The 23110-nt window shown below is 35.0% G+C and overlaps 1 protein-coding gene across 1 annotated transcript in view; it reads right to left on the reverse strand.

Annotated features, from left to right (window-relative positions):
- The window catches only part of LOC108363381 (sialoadhesin-like), a gene marked incomplete at its 3' end in the record, with an annotated part of 96255 nt that overhangs the window by 59219 nt on the left and 13926 nt on the right, over positions 1 to 23110 (reverse strand). Inside the window, exons 2-7 of the mRNA XM_017616730.1 lie at positions 14856 to 14988; positions 12372 to 12586; positions 12060 to 12170; positions 8025 to 8237; positions 7740 to 7909; positions 36 to 171 (exon numbers count right to left, since the gene is read on the reverse strand). Coding sequence (XP_017472219.1) covers positions 36 to 171; positions 7740 to 7909; positions 8025 to 8237; positions 12060 to 12170; positions 12372 to 12586; positions 14856 to 14988 — 978 coding nt within the window. The remainder of the gene's footprint in view (positions 1 to 35; positions 172 to 7739; positions 7910 to 8024; positions 8238 to 12059; positions 12171 to 12371; positions 12587 to 14855; positions 14989 to 23110) is intronic.

Genomic DNA, 23110 nt, shown 5'->3' on the forward strand with positions numbered 1-23110 from the left:
TATATATATATATGTACATGCATGTTTATACTTACATGCCACTCGAATGATGCGCTTGTCCTCAATGGCACTACCAGAGAACCAAGGATTCGATGCACGACACGTCAGTTCAGCATTATCGTTCTCCGATGTTACCTTCAAATTGAGAATGCTGGTTGTGGTATTCGAGTCCTGTAAAATGAATTACAAGCAAACAAGCAAATGTATTAGCATGGTTATGGGTATATCTTGATGTTTTATGCAGCTAAATATACATACAAACCATACATATACATATTTGTGTATTTACATACATACATATTGAATAGAAAAATGCTTATGGAAAATAGTGAAATGAATTTTTAGAATCTGTCAGAATTGCTGAGACATTGGCGAGTAGTGTGCATAGTGTGCATAGGTAGCAGAGATATTTAGTTCTCATAATAGCCAATACAGTGGAAAGGACAAGCATGACAGTAATATAAGCGATAAAATGAGCACAATACTCCTGTCCTCGTCGTCGTATTTATGTACTTATCTATGTGATATTCGATTGCCAATTCGCAAAGAGTGGGCAATACAGGAAAAGGCGTTATTGGCAGCAGCAGGAAACAACGAGCAGCAGGAACAATGAGCAAAATCAGAGCGTACAACGGCATGCCGTTTCGTTATCAACGCAAGTGCCGCAATATATGTATATACATACATATGTACATATGTAGATATGTATTGTACTCGTATAGTATAACAATGTCAGCAAGAGTGGTACCAAGCACAATAAGCTTGTACTTATTTATGATCTTAACGAGTAGGTATGAATATGGGTGTATTTAATTTAGGGGGGTCCAAAAAAAAGTAAAGTCGGAATATTAATGCTGTCCATTGGGGTTATTCTATACCGAAAAAATACATCCGCGTTNACGAGTAGGTATGAATATGGGTGTATTTAATTTAGGGGGGTCCAAAAAAAAGTAAAGTTGGAATTTTAATGCTGTCCATTGGGGTTATTCTATACCGAAAAAATACATCCGCGATTTTTTTTGTTTATCAAAAATTATTTAGAGGCTGGTGCGTGTATTTTATATTGTTATATATTAATAACAATTTTTCAGAGAAATAATTTAGAATTCTTGAAAATCAATATTTTTTGATCTGAAAAGTTTATTTCTCTTCAGCAGATTTCCAGTAATTATTAAACTATATTTCTAGGCCCTCCAAAACCCCCCCCCAAAAAAAATGCAATGCGGGGCCCATATCAAATTTTTGTATTAAAAAATTACTTAATAACAATTCGGTATTNAAAAAAAAAAAAAAAAAAATTTCAGAGAAATAGTTTAGAATTCTTGAAAATCAATGTTTTTTGATCTGAAAAGTTTATTTCTCTTCAGCAGATTTCTAGTAATTATTAAACTATATTTCTAGGCCCTCCAAAACCCCCCAAAAAAATGCAGTGCGGGACCCATAAACAAATTTTTAGTATTAAAAAATTACTTAATAACAATTCGGTATTATTTTCGGAAGTCTCCTGAAGAGAAAAAGAGTTTTCCGATAGAAAAATATGAATTTTATACCATTTATATGAAAAATTGTTTTTTTCTATATAAAATATATGGAATGGTATTTTTAAATTTCGAAATAAAAAAGGGCATATTTTCTCCATTAAGAACAATCCTAGGGGGTGAGAGCATTACAATTTTGACTTTTTATTTTTTTAACCTTCATTTATGAACCACGCTAATGTACATACACATACATACATGCGTATGTATGTAGATAAAAAGATTCTTGGTATNATTTTTTTTGTTTATCAAAAATTATTTAGAGGCTGGTGCGTGTATTTTATATTGTTATATATTAATAACAATTTTTCAGAGAAATAATTTAGAATTCTTGAAAATCAATATTTTTTGATCTGAAAAGTTTATTTCTCTTCAGCAGATTTCCAGTAATTATTAAACTATATTTCTAGGCCCTCCAAAACCCCCCCCCAAAAAAAATGCAATGCGGGGCCCATATCAAATTTTTGTATTAAAAAATTACTTAATAACAATTCGGTATTATTTTCGGAAGTCTCCTGAAGAGAAACAGAGTTTTCCGATAGAAAAATATGAATTCTATACCATTTCTATGAAAAATTTTTTTCTATATAAATTATATGGAAAACATTGGGCGCTTTGCGTGACCCCTAAATATTTTTAAATTTCTAAATAAAAAAGGGCATATTTTCTCCATTAAGAACAATCCTAGGGGGTGAGAGCATTAAAATATTGACGTTTTATTTTTTTAACCTTCATTTATGGACCACGCTAATGTACATACACATACATACATGCGTATGTATGTAGATAAAAAGTTTCTTAGTACATGCCTTGTGGCGAATAATGGCGACATCCTCGAGATGTGGCGATATGGTAATAGCTTTCACATACGCAGCACAGTGGCTATTCATGGTATTTTAACAAATTAAAATCAGGTAGCTTGAGTAATGGTTGCAACTCTTGTTTAAGAAGCGTGACTTGAAAAAAACGAAGTAATAAAATTTAATTCATACATAATACATCATAATAAGGCTGAAGTTTGCAGTGAGGCAATAAAGTAAAGCGCCCATCATCATTCATCTGCTTCCGGCACGACCTCGATCGTTGGTTTGGGTTTTGGGGATATGGGGGGGGAAGGGGGTTTGGTGATCACCTAAGATTTAAAATTTGTACTACATCTACAATAAAAATAAAAATTCGTATCCTTTTCATACGACCGTGGTTTCCACTGCACTGGTATTGAGGCACTTATCCGCCTCTCAGAGAAGAACCCGTTATTGCAACAGTAAGACTTGAAAAAGCCAGATGGTTCGAAAGAAAATCAGGCGCCGGCGCCTATCTCAATACCCTCTAGTTCTTTCGATAAAAAATGCAATATTGGAACAGCAGAGCCTTACCATATGCCTAATGGCATAAAATTATACGAAAATTTTGTCGAGCTTGAAGACGAAAGTCGAAGGAGGATACATTTTCTTGTATATTTTAATAAAACATTTTCATTTAAATTTCATAGACCCACGGGTACCCCGTTTATGTGTGCCTAAGTGCCAACTTTAGAAGCTGATAGGTGCGGTACCACAAAACCGAATTTCATAAATGAGCACTCAAATAACGCAGAAATAACCAATCTTCTTGGATCCGAAGACTTAATGCTCTATAAGTATGTAGTGGTACTTTAGCCACAGCAGTTCAAAATTGCTAGTGGACACACGGGCACCCGGTTATGCGTTTTGCGGTTAATACGAGACTTGCTACTTAAGTGTTGAAATATGAAAACTATAATTTGAATAGTTAAAATCTGTTATTGCCATCGTAACGCTTCATATTTCTAATGGTAAACGTACTCAAAACAGATAATTAACACACTACAGATACTTGAAACATTTATGTATATTGGAAAAAAATTTAATTAAATTGTGAAAATTTTGTGCGATGAATTTCTATTAGACAACTGACAAGTCATGGTTCTATGCATATGACGAAGAAAATACTGAATGATTTTCCTTGGATAGCCTTGAAAATTTAAAATATTGGTTTTCGAAAAAAATATATATTAAGGACCACATCCTCGAATTTCGTCCTCCTAACTTTATTAACATAAAAAAAAATTAAAAAAAAATTTATTAAAAGCACATTTTCAATACTTATTTGTTCTTGTCAACCAAAAGACTTTTATGTTTTTCAATTATACAGAATTTCCTCTTTTTTTTGGTAGCCATATTGTTATTGTACATTCCACTGAATTTTTTAAATTATTTCTTGAATTAATCATATCTTTAAAATTTCAAAGTCCTTTAAAAAATCCGGGCGTTAGTGTGAAAAACTGAAAACCCAGCTTTACTATATTTGGCCTATTATTTCGTGAGTATATTGATTGTTTCGTGTGTTTTGATTTTATTTTTGTTTTTGTCGCACAGTGAAGTGCCTGCAAATGTGTTTTTGTCAAACCTTTTTTACTCATTTTATTTTAAAACCGAAACCGAAATGGAAAACGCAAAAAATTGTGAAGAAGGAAACCAAAATCGAAACCGTAACACTTTGCACAACCGAAACTGAAACTGGCGCGTTATTTTTTTGTTTTTGTGCTGCCGCTTTCACCTTATATGAATTTTCCTTGTTCTAAAAATTTTGCGTTTTGTTGCAATACATTAAAATTATTCAGGAAAAATTTTTGACAAATCAAACACAAAATCTATGCAACCGCAATTTTTACCCTATATATGATAGAAGTTCTTCCACTGTGCAACGATTTGGCAAGCAACGGTTATATTCTTTTAAGTACTGGCATTTGCATACTTAAATAGCTGCACCACACACGGAAGCTTAGCAACTGCGCGAATAGCAGAGGAGCCAAGCACTGTAGCCTCTACATAGGTATGTACATATGTACTTACGTACATACAGTGTGGGTACTTTTGAAGCTTATGTTATGTGCTCATGTACAGGCACATACCTTTGACAAAGTCAAATAACAAATTGACTGCACGAAAAACACACACACATAATAGTGACAACAACAACAACGAAAGCAAAAAGCATGAATGCGCATGTATGTCATCGTCAAGGAGTAGGTACCTACTCTTGACAAGATGAGATCAGACAAGATGACATAATTAGGTTAAGCAACATGAGCATTCTTTGCAATCTACCGCTGCTGCTCTCGGCGCTGTTACCAGCTGTAGATAATTTCGTATTACAATTGGTGGCGTTGTTAGCGTTTATATTGGTGAATGCTTTGAATGCCGGTAGCTGTGCGCTGACTGGATTGGTGTGCCGCCAACTTTCGCTAATACCTCGATTAGATGGTAGTGCCTGCGTAGGCCTATGTAAGTGTGTGTGTGTGCTGATGCCGGTGCGTTTGCGAATTTGATTGTAAGCTACTTTTGCACAAATCTAATTTATTTGTCCTTACTTTGGTAAAGTGCATGCGCATAAGTGTTAGTGGATATATCGTAGGTAGTTCGGTTTTTTCCAAGTATCTTTTGTAATGACTTAATGTCATTGATGGCGCACATTATATGTATTTACATGCATATATTGTATGCATGCGAATTTGTGTAGGTATGTATATGTGTGTGTGTGTGTGAATATTTTTGTTTATGCCTTTTGTGTTGAGCTCTCAAATATTCTGAGTGCTCTAAGTGAAATTTGCCCAAAAATCAAGTTCGTAATTCTAATGGCCTTGGCCTTTGTGTAGTCACACTGCTTGCACAACGCTGCTCCATTCCATTCATCTCCAGGCACTTACATTTCAAGTGCAATTGGGTTATTGTTACGCTGCGCGTTTGCTGCGAAAGCGCTTAGTTATGTGCAGTTCGTATACCAAATTGTAAATATAATTTGGTATATTTCATTTTTTTTCCTTTCTTTTCATGGCACTTCGGAGCGAATAGTTCGCCGTTTGCTCTGCTAATGCTCTGCTCACTCCGCTTTGCTCATTCAATTCTCCAGGCGAATTCATTTCAGTTGATTTCAGCAGTTGACAATTGACAAAAAGGACTTGATGTAATAGCAATGAGCTGTGGTTGCGGTTTCTTACACTTGGGAATTTTGTGGTGGACACGAATGGTTGGCATCTTTGCGACACAATTTTGTAATTCAAGTAGTAGTTACAATAAATAACAAAGCGAATGGCTTTTATTTAATGCTTTCGAGCTTTTGTGTATTAACTTAACAAGCAATGGTGGTTTGTTAAAAAATTGTTTTCTAAAATTACTTTTGAATGGAGGCTTGTGGAAATAAAACTGTCTTACTTTGTTGGCCATAATGCATTATTCTGGGAATTATTTTTGATTTAATTCACTTTTTTAAACCTATTTGCACTGTAATTAGTTGAAAGTCTTGCAAGTGCATAGATAAGAGACCAATTAAAGCCTAACATTTATTACTCTATGATAAAATAAAAAAACTACTTGTTCATAAACTATCAGCAGCATGAAGAGTGTAGTTATATTTAATATATTGTGACTCCTTCTTTTCAATCATATCATATATCATATTTTTTGGCAGGTTGCTACTCCTTTAAAAAAGTATGTTATTTTTAAAACCCAGCTCGGGAGCTATTGTTGTACAAAATTGCATTTTCAAACAGGCGGAAACCCCATTAATATTTTTTTCAAAATTAAGCTTTAATTTAAATGAACTTAATTTTTTGACAGTTGGCAACTCTTTAAAAACTTTAATATTTTTTCAATCCAGCTGACAAGCTATATGCACGCAAAATTTTATTTTTCAACAAGTAGTAAAGCTCTTCCAAAATATTTTCGAAACTATGCTCTCTTAAACCTTTTTTCGTTGGATATCGGCATTGTTATATTTGATTGGACTTATTAGTTTCATTTCACTTTTTTATCAGGTGGTAGCTGTTTGAATTAAACAACCAATTTTCAACCCAGCTCATCGGCGTGCTAAATTTTATGCAAATCGGTTTAGTAATTTTCGCGTGAATGAGCGACAAATATCCAAACACACCACCCACAAACTGACAAACGTACCAGCTGCCAAATTTACATATAATCAGCCTAACCAACCATGAGTTTCATTTTCCCCGAATCGGTTCACTTTGTACTTTTCGTTTCCATGTATTTAGTTACTATGGGTGGATGGAAAAATTTCCGGTGAATTTTTGTGCAGGCGAAACTCAGAATGAGGTAGAATATTAGCAGGATATGAAAATTTATAATAGATTTCTTTATCGTTATATGTTAAAGCTGAATCGGGAACGTGGAAAACTTTCTAGAGAAACTGGAGAAAAGCAATTGTTGGACGATGCAGCCGACTCGGCTCTTATCGCTTGGGCAAAATTTCTGTATATCCTTTTTGGTCTGATTCAAGGTTACCTGAATTTTAAGTGTAGGTGGGTGGTTAAGGGCAACCTCGCCGTCCATTAGTATGGGATACCGCATCCCTCCCGGAAACTCCAGAATTATCTTGGGTAGGAAGCTGTCATAAAAGCTAAATATTGAGGAGAGGGCATTAAGAAGGTGTTTATTACCTGCAGGAGAGCTTTTGTTAAAAGATGGGCTCTATTGCTGAGTGTAATTCATACGCTCTATGATATAACAAAAATCTAATACAAACAAAACCAAAACCACAAAGTTAAGGTTGACAGATAGGGGACCAAGACTACCTTGCGGTCATAAATTTATAATTTCTTTTTTTATTAGAATAAATTCCGCCTGTTGCAAATTTTCAAAGCACAAATTGAAAATTGGACTTTTGGACGCAGAAAGTGCTTATTTCAGCCATAGTGCAGCTATGATCGTACACTTAAGAGCCCATTCGAAAATGTTGGACCTCCTTTTCAACTACGCAAGAATAGTTTCTTATCAGGCTCGTTTGGATTTGAAACGTTCTTTGGTTCTTTTTCGGAAGGATGTACTACATTTCAAAGGAACACCTCACGCTTGTAAAGCCTTGGCTTTCACTGTTGGTGAGTGTTCTGATAGTTCACTGTGAAATTGTCATTAATGCGGGAAGGTTTGGAATCTTGTAGCTGCCGTGAGGATGATAGGGTGCAATCACCTCAATCTTAATGACAGTTGTTTCACTTTTCATCTAACATGCCCTTTTCTTTTTGTAGTATTCATAGCAATAATCCCTTAAATTTGAAAAGTCAGAGCTTCTCTCTATAAATCAGTCGTTTATGCATAAATACATTCATACAGATATTTTACATATAGTATAGATTCATAATTATACACACACATGTAACATACATACCTCTCTATCACTGTGTACAGTCACTTCGGCATTTCGTATCGGCTCACCGTCCAACAACCATGTAATCTTCGCCGCTGGATATGAACCCCACGAATCGCAGCGCAAAGGCACAGGCTGACCGGCTGTCAGCAGATCATTAGCTGTGAGTATTTTCACGCGCACCGGTTTCACTGTAGCAAAGCAAAAGTGAATTTGGTTAGAGGAATTATATGTATGATATATGTATGCGCAATTAAAACAAACACATATGTATTAGAAAAAAGAATCTTCAAAGAGTTTACTTACAATGCACTTGCACTGTCACATTCTTCACCACTGGCGCTATAAGCTTCGTGCCTTGCGCTCGACACTCAATTTTCGCACCAAAATAATCACGCGTTGTTGTGCCGATCAACAATTGATTCACCATCATGGTCGTACCCTCTTCCACAGATGTATGGCTGGTGCCTATCAGCTCCATGTCATCATGCCACCAGGTGACTTTTGGTGGCGGACGTCCTAGATGATGGTAAATGAAAATAAATTATCAATAACTCAAAGAGAATTATTTGAATGAGTTTTATTAGTAGAATGGAAATTATATGCATACGTATGTGTGTGTATATAAATATTTAGTATATGAAATATGTATGTGATATTTGTACTGACTTAGAGCTAATCAAGAAAGTCTCATTCAAGGAGGAAGTTGAGACCGCTGCTGCAGTATTTTGACAGATATGATAGCATATGACAAGCGCTGAAATTAAATTTTATGCTGTACACTTCACGCGAATGCTGATGTGCTAACGAACACATGCACATGTGGTTACCAGGAACAACTTTGTTCGAATTTACTCTTTCAAAAACAACCTCAACAAAAACTAATCATTTCAAAGAAATAGAGCAAGCGTAGCTGAGATAAGCCATCAGATATGTATAAAGAGGAAATACCAGCACAGAATACTTGTGATATATTCATACGTACACAACCATATGTTTGTATGCATATATGTAGGTATGAGTATGAAGAATGCCAAATGAGAAAACGACACCACGGCGTATACGCAACAATATTGCTGTTTACTTGTTTCTTTCTACATATCTGTATCTTTTAACGAATATCTTCTTGTGGTGTTCTAGTGCAGGGAATTGGTTTTTTGCGCACACACTCATACATATGTACATGCTGAAATTTCACTTAAATAATAGATGAAAACAAGCGCGTGTGAAATAAACAAACAGCTGATGTCTCGAAAATATTCATCTGCTTCTAAATATGTATGGCGCTACAATACGAAAAAAACGTGTTTAAGGCTAACCGAAAACGACAAGTATTTTCACACAAAATGTTTACATACATAACTACTAACGAACATAGTATGTACGTATGTATGTATGTATGTTTGTACATGTGATATAGAGCATTTTAACTTGCGCATTGGGGCAAAAACATGTATGCTCGATTGAAAAAATGTCAACATAAATTAGATGACAAGAATGGAGTGGTGCAGAAAAATTTGTTGTTGTTGTTGTCGTGGTCATGTTTGGCCCTAAGCCAATACTGTCAGCTACTAGCCAACTTCGCACAAAAGCTATGTAAGTTATGTTGATCGGAAAATGCTCGTATATCGCTTTGAAGTAAGTATGTGCACATGCATATGTATGTATGTATATGTATATATTTAGGAATGTGNAAAAAGTCCTGCATATCACACAGACCGGGGGCGAAACCAAATTACTATAAATTAATCAAACTAAAATCATTATTGTACCATTTACTTGGGGAGAAAAGTTACCTATGACGGAACTTATCCAGGATAGTTTAAATATTTTTTTTTTTCAGTAAATTACATGTGGATGCTGTATAGAAAACTGTAGTAANATCAACTAAGCGTATTCATATACTGGAGAAACATAACTGCAAAATGGCATTGACTAAGGGTTTCGTGTTGTTAGGAGTCGTAGGTATCTAAAAACGTAAGTATAATAATTTGTATTTTAGTTTTTTTGCACTTATGGTAAAAAAGCAGTTACAAAGTTTGCGTTTTGTAGCACTTTCTCATGGACACGTACCAAATGAAAGTAGTATTTTGTGACAGCAAAGTACCTTTAAGTACGCAGGTACTTTAAATTTATTTTATACATTTTCCTAAACATACTTATCTATAAAAATTCAGAATTTGCGCTCATACTTTTGATTAAATTATCGATAACAACTAATGAAGTACTGTAAAGGTAGATATGATTTAAATTCGCTCTTGGATATTAACTAAGTTTCAACTTTCATATTTACAGTCTTACTGAAATCCAGATTTAAGTTTCTACATTGGACATTGTGAAAATGATGCCGGCAGAAATTTCAAGAAAGCACTTTTCAACTTTATAATGCGCATTGAATTGGAATTTTTTTTAATTTTATTTGGATAGAACCCTTACTGAGTTATGTCAGAACTCATCATCAGTACCGAAAATTGTAAGCGTTTGCTAGGAATTGCTTATTCCGCTTGTACATATATGANGGGATAGTTTAAATATTTTTTTTTCAGTAAATTACATGTGGATGCTGTATAGAAAACTGTAGTAAAACTAAGANCTTTCTTGGTGCCACTTTGGAAAAAAATGCGAGGTTTTTTACTGGAATAGGGCGACACATATATCAGATTCATGTTCACAGATTAAATCTGCATGCAACCTTTTGTATTTGAAAAACACCTCTGCTAGTTTCGTAGTTGGACCTACACTAAGAAACCATAAGAAACTTGCAGCCTAATGCATGACATATCTTTCACGGCTTGTTTAGTAGGCTATTATCGACCAGAATTGTATCCCCAAACACTTACCTGAGGTAACGAACTACTACGAGTACTGCAGAAAAGTTAGTACAATGTGCTAAAAATGCCATGACCTGATAAAATCTACATTTATTTCCTTCAGAAAAACTCCGTATATCCTCGCTATCACTGGGTCAGATTCCCAGCAAAGGGACCGAGGCTAAGGTTGTATTCTACCCGAAGGCAGGAGAATCTCTACAACTACGTTGGTCTTACCTACAGGTTATCCTCATTTCATTTCTCGTATAATTAGGGCATGGAAAAAATTTGGATAAACGCGAAAGAAATTTATTCCTGAGTACGAACGAATTTGCTCTCTAAGCAGGAAATTCTACTACGACTGCCTCACTTAATTAAAAACAATTAAAAAGGCTTTGGATTCTAAAAACATAGCCATTTATGTTTTTTGTATATATCTCAGTGGTTTTTGGCAACACTTCTTTTAATATTGAGTACCCAAGGCTTTGATACGTAAGGCTATGCGGACGATTAGGCGATTTGCACAGCTGGGTTGCTTGACGAACCTCTAACCACAAGCAAAAAGTCCTGCATATCACACAGACCGGGGGCGAAACCAAATTACTATAAATTAATCAAACTAAAATCATTATTGTACCATTTACTTGGGGAGAAAAGTTACCTATGACGGAACTTATCCGGGATAGTTTAAATATTTTTTTTTCAGTAAATTACATGTGGATGCTGTATAGAAAACTGTAGTAAAACTAAGAAAATTACACAGAATAGTGTTCATTGGCAAAAGAGAAGCAATGAAGTTCTTCATTGCAAATAAAGCTCTCTGTAATAAAGGGAAATCCTATTCCGATCTTATTGGGCAGCATTGTTGCCAACTTACTGCTTTTTGCACTAAATTTAGTGATTTTCTTAATTCATAATGCGAAAATTTTTGAGTTTTGTGCTTGGTGCGTTTTTTGGTGCTTTTGTTTTTAGTTTGAAGACATCAAAACTGTAAATCTGAAAAAAATAAGAAACTTTAAAATATTCTATGGCCCGGAGAACTGGGAACATAAAATAACTCAATAAACATTGGATTGAATGTTCATGGCAGAGGCAAGCTAAGCGGTGTATATTCGATCCAAAAAAGTCTCGCAGGGTATTTCGCAGGACATTGCTGCCTTCGCTCAATAAGGTAAATTTTTTACACATGAACGTCTGTTGTGTTAAATGTGCACTTAATCTACTTGAAATTTGAAACAAAAAGCACCAGGAACATGCAGTTTTGATTGCGAGTGTTAAATCTTTAAATCTCTTTGCACATATTCATCGACGCTATATAACTTAGTTCACTCAGCAAGTATAGCGAAAGTATAAACAATGTTTTTATTCGTACAAAAAGCAATAATCTAATACCTTACACATACCGACACATATCTACATACACATTTGTGTATTTATAAAAATGTATGCACACACATATGCATATACATATGTACGTATACAAAATCAACGCGTTGATTGAAAAAAGCACTGACATTTACAAATCACTTACCTCCTTTGACTTGACAGCATAAAAAAAGCTCATAGCCCTCACGAAATGGACCGGCCATCTGAGCGATCTCCTTGCCTTGTGCATCGAAAATGCGTGGCTCCTCTGGGGGAACTGTCAACGTACGAATTAGGAAACAAAAGAGAAGAAATGTAGAGAAGAATGATGGAGAAAGGAGTAAAATAAATGAATGTTGAAAAAGGCAATTGCCAATGAAATGCCTGCTATGTGTAAATAGTCGTACATACTATTTATATATATATACCTATAGTACATACATACATATTTTTTATATGCTCCTATGCATATACTCACCTACTAAAGTTAAATTAATTCTAAAGTTTCGTGTTGGCGAATTGAAAAAGTCTATTCTACAGCGATAAATGCCGCCATCTGTTGGCTTCACATCGCGTATTTGTAAGCGTGAGTCCTTCGGATTATCGCCTATGGAGAAGAACAGACGCTGACCCAGATCGCTAGCTATGGCCGAATGTGGTGCTAATTTTATATTTCCGTTGCGTGAATCCAAGCTGCAATAGAAAACAAAAATAATGAGATGCAAATTTCCGCTATTTTTTTCCTAATTTAAAGAGTTGTTACCAATCGGTTTTATGCTTAAGGATATTTTGAATTAGTACGAAGTGTTGCCACAATGTTTTTGGATTTTCTTACAAAAATTCTCCAAAAGTTTGCAAAAAAAGGTTTAATTAAAATCTTGAGCTCTTTAATTAAATTTCTGAAAATCATTCAGAGTGAGAGATAAATTTTTTATAGCCCGTTCAATATTAGTAGATATAACACAGTGCAAATTTAAAGCAGCTAAAACTATGTTCACATTACAACGTAAATTACTAGATACTGGGTTCTATGAAATTACTTAAAATANTAGCTAAAACTATGTTCGTATTACAACGTAAATTACTAGATACTGGGTTCTATGAAATTACTTAAAATAAATCAATAGCGTTCAGACTTATTTTCATGATTTCTATACATAGGCTCTTTTCCCTTTAAAACAACATTCCATTGGGTTCCCAAACAATATTTTAACCCTTCACTTTCAATAGAAGCTTTTCTAATAAAAATATACAAATATTTAAGCGAAGCTGACTAAAAATAAATGTTGGCAGCTAAAATAAATGACAAGTCGGTTTTTTCTTCATTTGCTTCTTGATTTGTGATATTTAATTTACTGACAGATTTTTCATCATTTGCTTACCAACAACGAATGAGCCGCAAATTACAATAATGTGAACACGATTTCAGACTTACTATTGATTTTTGTATTTTTTTTTTGGTTTTGCTTATTTGCTCCATTGAAAGGTTTCAAATTTTGATGAATAAAAATAACAACAAATAAATAAAAATAGCCCAAACTTGCTAATATGAAGAGCTTGTATGATTTTCTTTTACTTTAGTCTGGCGAAAAACTCAATTTGGCCACTTCTCGTCATTCTCAGGAATTGGAACTGCCTCAAGGTACATTTAAGTGTAGTTTGCATTTAGAGTTGTTCGAATAAATATTTTGTTTATACAAATATATACTTGCAAATATACTGGTCCCCGCTAACACTCAGTTATTCAACAAGAGAATATTTCCGAGCGCATAATTTCTCGACGAGCCTAAGTCATTTCCCCACCAAAATCATGTCATTTGATAAGCTTTGAGCTTTTTAATTAGGCCTACCTTTTGGATATACCTTTTTAGTTTTTCAGTTATGCCCGAGGTAACGACCAATAAATCCTAAAAAGTTGTCAAAATTTGTCTAAAAAGATCAACCCTTTAAGACAAATGGATTTTCTTTAAGTGTCATTTGGATTTGGTATTTATTATCGATTTTTATGGAAGGGATCGAGTCCGTTGATTCTCAAACAAAAGAATATATTACCAAGTTACCGAATTCGAAACAGAAACTATAGAACTACATGTAAATTTTGGTAAAATATTACCAAAACGGCAACGTTGGTAGTAGCTGCATATTTTTTTGTACTCCTGAAAGCGGCTAGCAACGCTGCTGCGGAAACAGCAAACATCAAACCGGAGAAAAGCATTTCCTTTTTCAGCAGAAGGATAAGAGAAAACCCGACATTTGACAGATGAAACCTCAGATATGAATTTTCATCTTAACCGTGCCAAAAACACCAAATCGGGTCTCCAAAATTGTGTGAATATCGCCACCTAAGTGTTTGCGGTCTACTGAACGTAGCGACACTGATGAGTACACACACATATACATACATACATACATACATACATAGAAACGTACATATGTATGAATGTATGAATAATCGTCCTTTTTGTTGTCACGTCTGTTTGAACGTTTGTTCAACTGTCGCCAAACGTGAGCGTAACGAGCTAACAAGGAAAGGGAAACGAAAAGTTAACTTAGCGGCAGTGGCAGCAACAGCAACAGCGACAGCAACAGCGACAGCTTACCAACAATCGAGCGAATCGGACGGCTGTACAATAACAACGTATACACACGCCTTGGCAACCGAAATGTGCACACAGCAGCACAGCTAAATGTGCTCACCACCGCAAAAAGGTACCTTAGCTTGTTGGCTGCTATTCGTGCTCAATTGGCATGCAGGTCGAGCAACAAAGTCCTCGGTTTGTAGGTGGTGCTGGCCGCAGTGATGAGTTTTCAATTTCCTTTTAAAATTTATAACTTTCAATGCAGACTTTTAACCCCGCCCCCCTCCCCTCCCTCTCCATTTCACACGTATGAAATAACTGAGCTTATAAATAACTTAGAGCACTTGTACACAGTTAGCCAATGATTAAGTGGTTTCAACTACCTGTATAGTGGTATTCCGGTGGAGTCCTTGAACCACAACAGCAGCTTCACGGAGTCCTGCGGCGTTGGAGGCGTTAAATCGCACAGCAAATCTACGCTTTTGCCAACCGCAGCCCAAACTACTCTGGCGGGTACTGCAAAGAGAATGAAGAGAGGTAAGAAAATAATCAGAATAAAATATCTCAATGAATATGTATATGAAAATTGTACATACATATATGTATGTATATGAATATATATAGATGTGCAATCTCTACTAAAGGATAAGCATAAAATAATTACATGTATAAATCTGTACTCGCTTGCAACAAGAACCATTGCAAGCCTTTAACTGCTACTGTGTGAATGTCTGTATGGGAGATTACCCGTCCAACAACTACAAAGCAACAATAAATATTCTCATCGCTACTTATTACTAACATTTATTCCGTTTCCTTAACGAACTGCAGAAACTATTTCCTATTTGAACTTCCCTTTTCTTTTCACGGTTTCTTGCCTGTTTTTTTGCGCCCCCTCCCCCCGCTTAGGCCCACGCCCATTCGCTCAATTCCCTTGCTTGCGCCACCGCAAAGACTAAATCTTTATCGTTTACAGAAGCAGGCTCCCTCTCACTTCACTTGCTTGCCACTGCTGCTGCTGCTGCTGCTGCTGTTGCTGTTGTTGAAGGGCAATAATTTTGCGCTATTGATTGTTTGTATATATTTTCCTACAACTTCCGTTCTGTTTCATTGATTTCTTACTACCCTCTTCTGTGCCGAGCGTATCTGCTTTTTGAAGCACGCTTGAGTGAATGCAATTATGTACTGCTGCCTATTTTTCTTTCCTTTTTCATGTACATACATACCTCCCAACCACCTATTCTGGCTGCAATACGCGCCTGTTGTCGTCGTCGCCATGCGCCACTGCATAGTCAGCCGACCATACAAGTCTTTATTTCTTTGCCTTTTATTTCGATTTTGTTGTCTTGCTGTTTTTTATTTTTTGCTTCGAACAATTCGCTTGCTACTTAGCAGAAATTTCTTTTAGTGAATGGATTTTTATAGCTTTGCAATTTTTTGTATTTACGAGTGTTGGAGCCTACTAGCAGGGGCACATGTGGCTATCACCACAGACTACGGCATAGTTTGCTTCTGATGTCGGTGGTTGAGGTGGCAAAATCACCCGCATCTGGCAATTTTCGGAATTTTCTGTAAACTACTATGTATGCTCACTTATAAATATTGAGCATACTTTTGAAGCAGGAAAAATTCAATTTCAATTAGGCTTAAGTGCCTAGCGTTTCCAGATGTTGAATCCTTGCCTTAGCACCAATTTTCAACGTTCAATTGTATCAATAGGCAAATTTTCCATCTTGGTCCTTGCCAATAGATTCAACAATAAAGACGAACTTAACCTTTATGAAACTTGGAATTTCTTAAAATTCTTGAATTCTTAGAATTTTTTACTTATTTGTGCTCCAAAGTTATGCGGAGCTTTCTGCTTCATCTGCCTGGCGGTCTAAATGGCTGAATAAATGCTTTTTTTTAATGTTTACAATGTTTTTCAAGCTAAATTTATTTTTTTGTAGTTTTTTTCATATTACAAGTGCAATTTATAAAAACTGGCCTTGATTTTTTTAAATTCTTTTCGCAAACGTTCGTGCGCATTTTCTTCTGCAAGGAATTCATTTTTATATGGAAAAAGTGTTATCGCGGTAAAAAAAAAATCAAGGCAATTTTTAGCCACTAAAAACTTGCACTTATTTTATTAAAATGTCATAAGCCTTGTAACTGCATACCCAAAAATTTTGTAAAAATTCTTACTAAAAAGCTCATAATTTTAATGAAAATTTCTTGAATTTTTTTAATTCTGTATAAGTTTCAAAAGTAAAATTTATGCTAAGAATGCCACTTAATGTCGATATTTGACAGTTTTTCTAGTTTTTAAGATCCGTTGAGAGGTTTTGTAACTTACCACGTGGTTTAACTTATAGCTGCTTTGGAACTAAAAAGTAACTCAAATTTTTAATATCTTCGCAGGTCTTTCGGAGAAACTGGAGTTGATCCGATACATTCCAGTATGTCGATAAATTTCGATAATTTTATATGACTCAATAATGCCATGAATCTCAAAAACACTGAAATCAGATAATTCAGAAAAATTCGATGACTACTAATTTCGATAACTGTGCGCTTAGAAGGCTCGATAAATTTCGATAACCCAAAAATAAAAATTTGTCACGATATAAATCTATAGCTCGATAAACTTTGGGCACCTGTATAAACTCCGATAAGTCGTTTAATTTTGTTAGCTCCATATTTCTCGAAAGCTATCGACAAATTTCGATAATTCGTTACACTCTGATAATTGGATAAAATTCAGTTGAAAGAACTCGAAGCATTACGATAACTCTATTCATTTCATTAACTATATAAATAACGAGAATTCTATACATATCGATAACTTGATAAATTTTATTAACTTGACAAATTTTGTGAGTCTCATAAATATTTTTCGCTTAAATTTACACAACTAATTTTCTGTGTTTAAAAATTTCGACAACTTAATAAACATTGATCAATTTGAATAAATAGATACGTTACGATATCTCAAAACATGCATAACTCGATAAATTTCGATAGCTATAAACTTCGTTGACCCGATAAATTTCGCTAACTTGATAACTTTCGATAACTAATTTTTTTATGACTGAATTTATTTTAAACTTTTTGAATAATCGTCATGCAGGATTAGAGTAGGAGAATATGTCGGAGTGACCCCATCGAAGAGTTACTCTCTTTCTGCTGTGAGCCAAGGCTCCACACGGATTGGTTACCGAATCTGGCACATAAATTTTCTGCAAAGCGAAAGGAGTTGAAGTAATGCGCGAGAGACAAACATTCATAAGCTGCCACATGCTATTTAAATTTTCGAAAATTGTTTGTTTTCAATGAATTTTTCTTTGTTGTTATTAAACTTTTCGTTGAACTCGCCAAAAGGCGGGACTGGGTATTGCTCGTTTTTGTATACAGAATTTCATTTTATGTGGTACCCGACTCAAGCATATTTTAAAAAACAATTGTTTTCTTTTCTATAAATAATTTATTGCTGAAAATTTTATTGCTAATGGAAAATTTATTTTACTTTGTTGATTAGATACTTAAGTATGCTGAAAGCTTAGTAAATAATCTTTAGGGCTCTAGGTGATTACCTAAAAAGAAATTTAAATTACGCTATCCCTCAACAGTTTCTAGCCATGCAAATGAGACGAAGCCTAAAGCAACGCTTTTATATGAGCCATATAGTATGTACACTACATACTACACATATATACAATTTATATTACACATAGTACTTCGTACTTGCATAAAGAGAATATTAAAAAGTCATATAAGTGTCTGCATGTCTTCGCTAAGCACCCACCGAACTAAATTAAAGTTCAAAGCCTTAAAAATAGCGCGGAAAAAGTTTTTCTAGAAAGGCAATGTAATTGGAAGCCACACTAAAATAAGCACGGGGTCCACCTACGCACAAAAGCGGCTGTTGGTGACACAGATTTCATTTTCTCCAGTGGCGGAAAAACTTAAAGAAAAGTCATTTTCAATTAACATAAATCGTGGCTTTCCAAAAATATTCAGCTTTGATTGTTGTACAAAAAAAAAAAAAAAACAAAAAAAATACGCTGACAAGTCAGAGGACGCCCTTCATATGCAGATACAAATGCTCAATGGAAATAAAGAACAAGCCGAAGCACGTCAACAACAGCAAAAACAACGATAATAAAAAGAAAAGTCATAAAATTAGACTCAACCAATAATTTCATGTTTTAATTTATGAAAAAATGAAATGTAAAAAGCTTTTGAAGCAACTCATCTTCAGGTTGTGTCACATTTCCACCTCGCCTCGCACAAAAGGCCAGGAGCTTCCCTACAGGAAATGTACCTAACTATAATTGTACTTGAAATTGTTTAGGAACAATTTTTTTTGTATATTTCCTTTGAGGAAAGCGAACTACATTTGTATGGCGGTGGCGGCGAAATAGTCAAGGGTGGTAACCTCTGAATTTGATGTAAATAACTAGGTACTTTTGGACAAAAAATATCAATAGGAAAAACCACAGATTTTTGATTTTTTTTTTACTTTTTTATTTACTTATTTATTTATTTATTTACTGTAGTTTATTACATTTCATATATGTTTACACATTCTGCCGCAGGTGGTTCCATATTCGAACTCCGCCAGACATAACCTCAAAATGATAATATGAAATTTCGATCTGCCTATTATTTGTCCTCAATTCGAAAAAGTATTTGCGAAGTGCAGGATATTTAAATAGAAATGCATTTGAAGAAAAAAAAAATCTCCCGATTGAGTCTTGTCATTTAGTTTCAAGTTAGCTTTATGCGGCTGACTACAAGTTATATATTTTATAGAAATCCCGCAAAAAAAACTAACCACAAGAGGGGTAATTTTTTTTTTTAATTGATAGTTTTTTCTGNTATCTCCCGATTGAGTCTTGTCATTTAGTTTCAAGTTAGCTTTATGCGGCTAACTACAAGTTATATATTTTATAGAAATCCCGCAAAAAATAACTAACCACAAGAGGGGTAATTTTTTTTTTTAATTGATAGTTTTTTCTGCAGGGTTGTAACAGCGCGCAGAACATGTTACAAATATATATATATTTACATTTTCCCCCTCAATCTAAACGCTTAGGAATTTATGTATTTTGTGCTATTGTCGGCATGATATTTTTAGCTGCTAGCAGCAATAGTGGAATTGAAATTTTTCAAAATGATTTAGTTCTTTTTTATGATTGCTTTTGAAATACACAGAAAATACATAATTTTCTAAAAATAACGCTCGAGCGTACGCTCCANAGTATGAATGCTAAAGCTCGAAAGTATACGTTTATGCATTATGTATGTATGTATGTATGCCATGCGNTTAACGCTCGAGCGTACGCTCCAAGGTGGGGCTATGCAAGTACATACTACGAGTATGAATGCTGAAACTCGAAAGTATACGTTTATGCATTATGTATGTATGTATGTATGCCATGCGTGTTGTTAGCTGAAGCGTGGCANATAACGCTCGAGCGTACGCTCCAAGGTGGGGATATGCAAGTAACGGGTGATTTTTTTGAGGTTAGGATTTTCATGCATTAGNTGACAGTGTTGTCAGTTGCACGGCTGCAATGCATTTAGCTGCCACAATAGTGCTCCCTACACTACTATTCAACGCTCAGCATGCATTACTATTGTAATTGAAGAATGAATGAATGTCAGAGCTGGGCGAGCTTTTGTTTCGAGTAAAATGTTGTAAGAGGAAATGCATTTTCCGCTGCTTAAGCAATTCCAGCTGCACAATTTACACAACTTAAGTGCTAAAGCAGTTTCATTTATCTTTTTTATATTTATTCTCCCTACCTCTTTTGTGTTTATATTCAATTTGTTAATTAAAGTATTAAGCAACATCTTTTGTTCTTTGGCGCTGCAGCGCCGAAGGCTACCCCACATTGAAAGATTATCTCTTCTTCGCCTCGTTGCAATTAAATAAAATTGATGAGTTAAATCACTGGCACTTTCATATTTTTCGTGTCAATATATATGTATATAAATGTGCTAAAGTGGATGGGTTTGATGGAATTGTTTATTGTTGCTAATGTGGCTAATGAAGTGCAAAGGCGAGAAGAGTGTCGAAATGTGAAATGAATTAGTATTTATAATTAGTATTGCTTTCAAAAGCTTTGAAATAAAGGGGAATAGTTTTTATTTTACACAATCAATTGAACTTTAGCCCCATCCCCAACCCTTGTATTAAATTTTTGTTTATCAACTGGGTTTCTTGTAAAGTGATAAATGTAATTTAATGTTTTGGAGTGCAGGCACCTTTGGTTGCTCAGATGTTTAAGTAGCAGGCTAACGCTCGAATATTACAAAATTTATGAACATATTTTGACAATGTAGAGCTACAGGTGCTGAATTCGAAGCCTTTTATTCACAATAAATCTAAAAAGTTTAGAGAGCACTATAAAGTGCCATTTTTATACAAAAAGTTTTTTGAGATAGAGCGTTTTCGAATTGGCTGCCGAGATAGATCGATCTTCCACTCAGCAGTCTATATGTGTTGTAGCTTTTTGGGGCACTGTTATGATCACAGTTCTTAAAAAATTTTCAGCATGGCTTTAACATACCAAAGGGCGGTAAAAACTATACCAAGCATTTTTTGGCGAACAGTGTCTCTGCATTGTTTTAAACACCGAACTTTACCTCCTCCTTACAGCCTCCTTAGGCTGCTTTTCAGAAAAGAAAGCGCAAACGATGGTTCTTGCTTATGTCAACGCAAATGACGCCTGTCTGCAGACTGGGAATCATTAGAAAGACAACGCAGCGTCGCATTCGCCGCGTATTAATCTCTTGATTTTTAATGATTTTTTTTACGCGCTGTTGTGAATTCTTCGATATGGACGGTTTCATACTGGAACATTTCTGCCAGCCGAACAACTCGGTTTGTAGACAAGAGAGGCAGTGCGGTGCGGTAAAGTTTCTCAAAATGTTGTTCCAACATTAAAGTGGCACTCCTGCCGCAGCGCCCAAACACATTAGAAACTACGAAAATGCGGCTACGCAACTTTCAAGCGCAAAAGTCTCAAATACATTCAAACGTCCAATAGGTGAACACTTTTTATTCTTCTGCTAGTTTTCATTCAATGTGAAACCGTGATAATAATTGTTCTGTCATTCTAGTCTGAAACAGCCCTATGAAGTGTGCATTTCCGGCATGACATTTATGTAATATACTTGTATATACCTGCGTACATATGTAGGTACACTGTTCACTTTCAGTAAAATATAAAAAATAGTTAAAATAACTGAATCCAATTTTGCGACGAAGAATACCATGCGTGGTCATGCAGAGACCCCAAGTTGCTTTTAACTTTTTTACTTATTTTTTATCCTGTACCAATGTTAGACTTATATAAAAATTAGCGTTTAGTTGTTTGTTATATTTGGGGCAGGATAAGTATTCCAAAGACCCCGTTTGGTATTTTAAGGGTTAAACATCCTGGTTCCCCTAGACAATATGTGCTCTGAAAGGTCAGGCGACAATCAGGGCACTTATCTGTGAACTTCTAAACGCCGCGAGCTCATTTACATACAGGTCGAATGCAACAGGAAGATTTTAAATCCAGCCACATACCAGGATTTCAAAAGACTGACTGAAAAATGTTTTTTTTTTCTGGGTGTACTACACAGCAAAATATATTCACTTTCCACCAAATAATTTCAAAACATTGTATTTGATCAAAATTTCGTGACCACATAAAAAGTTCGTGATGCATTTTGTTTTTGTCTACGCCGTGTCATCTTTTTGAGCCTTAGTTTTATTAAAGAAAAATAAAAAATGGTACAAGGTTGTCTCCGCCGCATTCAGTCTACAAATAAAATTCTCTTTACTAAACATGCATAAATGGCAAGCAAACACGATTCTTAAAATGGGTTTGAGATTCATTTTCTTTCTTCTGCATTCTGTAACTCATAACGTACATATGTATGTATGTAAGTATAATAACGTATATAAGTATAATAGCTGAAATGAACAGAGCAGCGCACGCGGCAATAATCAAACGTATGCAAGCCTCGAATACATCTGCATACATTCTTGTACGAACTACACATACATACATATGTATGTTGTGTTTATTTGTGAAAAGGAAATTATGTTGCAATTGTCCTCAAACAATATCGCTCAGAAAAATATGCCACATCGCCTCTATATATGTACATACATCCATACATACTATGTAGTTCACGCGGCAGTTTTTTGTAATTTCATGCACAAAACATTCGTAGGTGTGCGTATATGAGCGCATTTGCATGCACATCGCCATTTTGTAATTAAATCCCCGCACAGTTAGTTGCTTGCTTTGCTGCCAACATTTCGTTTCATTTTGTTTTTTTACAACATTAGCGACATGCGGCGTAGGGCGTAAGCAAAATGTCAGCCAAGGGGGTGAGGGCCAAAGATGGGGTATTTAAAAAATTTGCACTATTTTTGATTTTATGACGGTTGCATGGATAATTTACAGTTATTGATTCGCAATCCGCATAACTGGCTTCAGTGAGCACAGATTTGCTATGGTTGCATGGTGTTCATTGTGGGATTTGTTAAAAAAATTACAAATTTTTATGAATTGCAATGGAAAAATGCCGACACATGTGACTTTTATAAGCTATTTGGTTGATTAAGAAAAAATGCATGCGCATTTAATAG

The sequence above is a fragment of the Rhagoletis zephyria genome, unplaced genomic scaffold (genome assembly GCF_001687245.7).
Source record: "Rhagoletis zephyria isolate East Lansing unplaced genomic scaffold, Rhagoletis_zephyria_1.1 Rzeph_scaffold_01264, whole genome shotgun sequence".
In the NCBI taxonomy this organism is placed as follows: domain Eukaryota; kingdom Metazoa; phylum Arthropoda; class Insecta; order Diptera; family Tephritidae; genus Rhagoletis; species Rhagoletis zephyria.